The 5187-nt window shown below is 46.2% G+C and overlaps 1 protein-coding gene across 2 annotated transcripts in view; it reads left to right on the top strand.

The window, feature by feature from the left end:
* LOC113203919 (uncharacterized) overlaps window positions 1–5187 on the top strand; it is a 25762-nt gene continuing 20575 nt past the window's right edge. For both annotated transcript variants that reach the window (XR_008011237.1, XM_052268436.1), the window contains exon 1: window positions 1–258. Coding sequence is in view for 1 of the 2 variants with exons in the window: in XM_052268436.1 (XP_052124396.1) it covers window positions 247–258 (12 nt within the window). In the remaining variant the exon portion in view is untranslated. The remainder of the gene's footprint in view (window positions 259–5187) is intronic.

Below are 5187 nucleotides of genomic sequence, written 5' to 3'. Positions count from 1 at the left end.
GGCTCATTCAGTGCTCAGTCCGGCGCGGGCCGCCAGCGGCGCTACAGCTCCTCGCTCCGCTCGTGCCGCTTTACTTTCCGAGGACGGTTTGGTTTGCGATCGTTTACCGCCGGTCTCCATGACGCCGGCGGGACCGCCCGGCCGAAACGCCGTGACATAGAAGTAGGCGAATTAGTGTAGAGTGCAGTGCGTTTTGTAGTGTCGTGTCTCTCAGCCTTCTGAACCCTCATGTTGGATTAACATCGGATGACGACTTCGGTAAGATACTAGCTTTATTTTCATTTAACACGTTGAGGGTGAGTACGGTGTTAACACCCTGGGTCCCGATAATTGCCATATCACGAGTAATAATATTTCAAACTTTAAAATATTGAGCATTATTCGTCAATTTGGGGTACGAACTGTTCATGACATCATTACGACTAATAATGTAAGTTTGTCACAAACGTTAGAGAGTTTGTTACAAAACTTCTTGTGTCCGTTATTTTACGAATGTATTCGTTACTTTAAAGTTACCCGAGTCTGGGAAGAAAATTTAAGGACATTTTTCGTCAAAGTACGATATAAGTTCAGCCTACGCATACGCAAGCTCTAATAGCGCCTGGTGGGTAGGCAACATCTTGCCTGCAGTGCGTCCCTGTAATGCGGGGTGGCCTACCCTGAGTCTCGCAGGCGCCGAGCTCCCGTAATGTGCCGAATTACTCTGAGAAAAACGGACGTAGTTTCTGTACGATCCCTTTCCCAGTGTAGTTCGAGTCAGAAGGACAGAAATTATATCAGGAGGACGTCAAAGGATGATTTCGTGACGTTATTTCTGACTGTGAAATCTTGACCAATGACATCAACGTATGTAATCGAGAGAAACCGCATACAATAAGTACAGTACACCTTCGCGGGTTTACAAAGTAGTCACAACGCACCGCAGATCACGGAAATTTTATTAAAGGCATACTGACATCTATTGTGATCAACGTCGCAAATCTCTTGGGTCACTGTTACACCGTGTGGCACTTTCGCGGCTGTTGATGGGAGTGTGTTGGACTGGAGTGTGCAAAGTCAAGTGTTAGAATTAAACGTTTTACAGTTAAACTTTCCAGTCTAACAGTTTGCAAGTTTGCACCTTTTAAAGGTATGACTTATTGCGTCGCCTTTGTTTTTCCGCTGAGTGCTTGCGTGTTGAACACGCTTCATCTCAGTGTACTACATACGACAAGAGTTTCTCCTCAACCGCCCGCCTGCTCTAAAAAAAATACACACATGGCTCATTTGCGCACATCGCGTCGTGACACCTCCGACGAAGGAAACAGTGAACGAAGCAAACAACTTTGTGGCGCGGCCTTGAACAACCTCTGTCGGGAAGCGTATGCCACTGTGTTACACTGTTAAATAAAGTGAGAAACGCGGCCGAACCCCCATATACCTTACCTAATGCGGTGCATGGTGGCACTACCTAATATTAATGTAGAGCGCTAGTGCATCAAATTACCTGATGTAGAACACTTAGTGCCCCACAATACCTAATGTGGAACACCCAGTGCCTCACACTAGCTCACATAAAACACATAGTGACTCACATTAGCTAATGTAGAACACAGTGCTCGACGCCTTACGCCTTACCTTATGTGAGGAACTAAGTGTTATACATTAGGTAATGTGATAGTGTGCTACACTTCTTGGTAATGTGAGGATTGTGCTCCACATTAGCTAACAAAAATAAAAATAAAAATCCTAAACTTGAACTTGAAAACTGTGTACCACTCAGGCTCTGGCCAATTCTGGAAGATCCCTTCCCCGGCCGGACGAGCTCGGATGCGTGAAAGCTTTTCGAAGGCTGTCAATCTCGGGGTGCAAGGTCACGGTCTGGAGGCCTGCATATAACGTTTATATGGTGGCGAGACGGAGTCACTGCCTCATTATTACTTTTTTATTTTATTTCTTGCGTCCGGAAAAAAAATCTTGCGGTGGCTTGGGGGCGCAAACTCCACAATCGAGCAGCAGAAAGCAAAGGAGTGGGCAGGCAATTTTACGAGGGTTCAGACAATTATTTCTGATTGCTGCATACGAATAACTGGCGTCGCATTAGTACATGCAAGACCATCACCGACCATCACTTAAATTTGCACTCAGCATATACTATCAAGCAGGCTCACCCTTCCGCTAATAAACAGAGTTGCCAGCTCCATCTCACTGCGCCGGCGCCGGCTACTCCGTTCGGCAGATCTGCTGGGTCTATCAGTCACTAGACACTTCTGAACTAAGTTCAATTTTCGGACGAGCTTACGACCCGCTTAGATTTGCTTCTTGGACATGAAAAAACACTGTACTGATGTGACATCATGAACGCACCCCACCCCTCTGCTTTGAAAACCAAGTAAAAAATTAACTTTGCTGCTTGTACCGACTTATATTCGCTGTAAATGTCACAAAAATCAACCTCCAACTCCAACGTTTTAATGACAAGAGATAGATCACAGCGGGCGAGATTTTGGCTCGAAGTATGGGCGGTATGGGGTCGGGTCGAAAAACAGGCGAGAGGTCGGGGTCGGCCTTCGTGGTTTGGGAGTCGTGTTGTCTAGCTGCAGCTGGGCAGGACCGGCAGGGCTCGTGTCGGACCAATAACGAACTCACGTAATGGTCAGCTGGTCGTCCTCTGGCGTCTGCCTCCACTCCAGTGGCTACGGAGGTGCTTTTCCTCGCGGCCAGCAGTAAACAAGCAACGGGCGCGAGGGGAGCTCAACCCGGGCTCGACTCCCTCACTGAGAGTACAAAAAACAAAAACAACAAAAAAACATTTTATGGTGTGTTAAAATAAATTTTCCTTTACAATAATACCAGACCGTGCGTCGTCTGTGCGTATGGACACTCCCGGTGCAGATCTAGGCAGAATCCAGATGTAATTCATAACACAAAAATTGGGGGAATACGTTTGCTCTGTCGACGCAAATGCGTACATTGTATACATTAATTAAAGTACACACGCCATATGTGCGCTTTATTTAAGGTATACAATGTATTCATTTGAATTGACAGAGTGGTGGAATCTCGAATGGTTGATCCCGATAATATCTTGAAACACAAGCTCCTCAATTATCTAAGATTAAACATAACTGAACGCTGTTGGAACTTTTGGATCTAATTAAGGGGCTGCTGCAGTAGCCGTTGCCCGCTGTATTTAATTGCGAGCAGTGCGAGTTTACGTGTGCGGTTCTGCTTAGGCCGTGCCGTGCACTCCAGCGGCGCGCCGTGCCACCGGGAGAGAGAGAGAGGGAGAGCGTTCTATGCAGAGGGATGGAGACAGGTGGGTGTTGGACAGAGATGAAGAGGGATGGCGACAATGCAGGTGCAGGCTGGGCGGGGCGGCTCGACTATTCGTGTTGACGCAACTGGATAGAACAAAAGCTGGCAGTTGCTGGGCGCGCCGGACCCTCGAACGTTTTGCATTCAACCAGAAGCGTTCCATAAGCTCCGAACGGTCCACGCGAACAGCTCGCAAAGCGGCTGAACCGTGTGCACAAGTAGATGCAAGAAGTAGGATTCTTTGTGCGAGAGCCAAGGCGAAAACGATTTAATCTATTGTGCATCAAAATTTTAGAATTATTGTTCCCCCTCAGAAATGATTAGCACTAGTAACGAACCATCATATGGTTGGCTTAGGGAGCACCATGAAATATGGTTGGGACAACAATTACAACGTGATGGAAACCAAATGGTGCTCCCTGAATTAACCATACGATGGTCGCTACAGCGAAGCCTTTTTCTGTGTGTGTGTGTGGCCTCATGCTTCATCATTCAAATTGGTTTGTCGTGAGCTTTATTCATACTATTATTTCTCAGAGGCGGGTTCTTTTTATGCGATTAGGTAGGACCTTGGTCGTTATGTGCCAAGCTACCCTGTTGGCGCGGGGCTCGCGGGGTAGAGATGGGCGAACATGTTCGCATTCGATCGAACTCGAACGAACATCGAGCTGTTCGTGATCGCTCGAACACGAACATGATGTGTTCGGATTCGAAATGTTCGGACACTACTCGAACAGAAGTTCGTAGGCGAACAAAATTGAAATATGTTTCAGAAATTCACCTCAAAAATGGGTATAATTGAGGGGGCAGTGGCAGTTTAATAAATAACTACAAGTTCACACGTTAATGAAACTGTTGGAAACCAGAATGGATAGCTTTTATAACGCGTAAGCAAGAAAAATTGGTAATAATTGTTCGTGTTCGGATCGAATTTGAACATTACATTGTTCGGTTCGGTTCGTTCGAAGAAAAAAATGCTTGTTCGTGTTCGTGTTCGTTCGAAGATTTTTGGACCAAATTTGTTCGAGTTCGTTCAAATTCGAACTGGCCTGTTCGCCCATCTCTATCGCGGGGCTGGAGGCGTCACCGCGTTCCGATCTAGACTCTCATCGTCCCTGACTTCCTATGAGCCGTGGAACACGTCCCGGTGCTAACCTGCTCCAACAAAGGATTTTCTTATTTAGTATATAGTATACTCTTATAACTACTGTATGATGAGCACTCTCAAATTCCTCATCAGGGTTTTAGTTTTTGGCTATAAAAAATCCACGAAATGGTACGGTAGCTACAATATTGTTACCAACAAAAACGTGTTGTTGATAGGGAAAGTAAATAGGCTATTAAGTATTTCTTTGCAATTTATTCGCAATATAGTTTGTACATTACCATTGCACCAAGGGTGGTTGACGGTGCGTTTGGCACCATCAGCTTGTCTTCCGACGTAAAACCGATGGGGGATCCCTGCTGGTCACTGGAAGAGTACTCGCGGCCGGACTCCACACTTTGCTCAATTAGGGAGACACGTGATGACTGACATAAGCATCACCCGGGCGTCAGAGCAATTGTCCCGGCATTGCCTTGAGGTAAATGTTCGCCAAAAAGTTAACGTGTTCAAACTTTTGCGCAGTCGTTTCTATGGTGGCCGTGAACTTAGCTCACGCCGGCTCACGCGCATTAAACTGAATTTCAGGGGCCGAACCGCGCAGATTCTTGCCGTCGTCGTATATACAATACATAAATTCTTTATCTGCCAGTGTGATTGTGCAGATATTGCCGTTTGTTTTTTGTTTTGTTTTTTCAAGTTAAATCATAGTTAACCTGCGGTTACAATTTAGTGCAAGCTCATACACTCTTGTAGTACGTTGACGGTACCAAGGCAGGTGAGACTTG

Source organism: Frankliniella occidentalis, unplaced genomic scaffold, assembly GCF_000697945.3.
Source record: "Frankliniella occidentalis isolate FOCC.00 unplaced genomic scaffold, Focc_3.1 Scaffold69, whole genome shotgun sequence".
Taxonomy (NCBI): domain Eukaryota; kingdom Metazoa; phylum Arthropoda; class Insecta; order Thysanoptera; family Thripidae; genus Frankliniella; species Frankliniella occidentalis.
The sequence above is the reverse complement of the archived record's forward strand: the minus strand, read 5'-3'. Positions and strand labels throughout refer to the sequence as shown.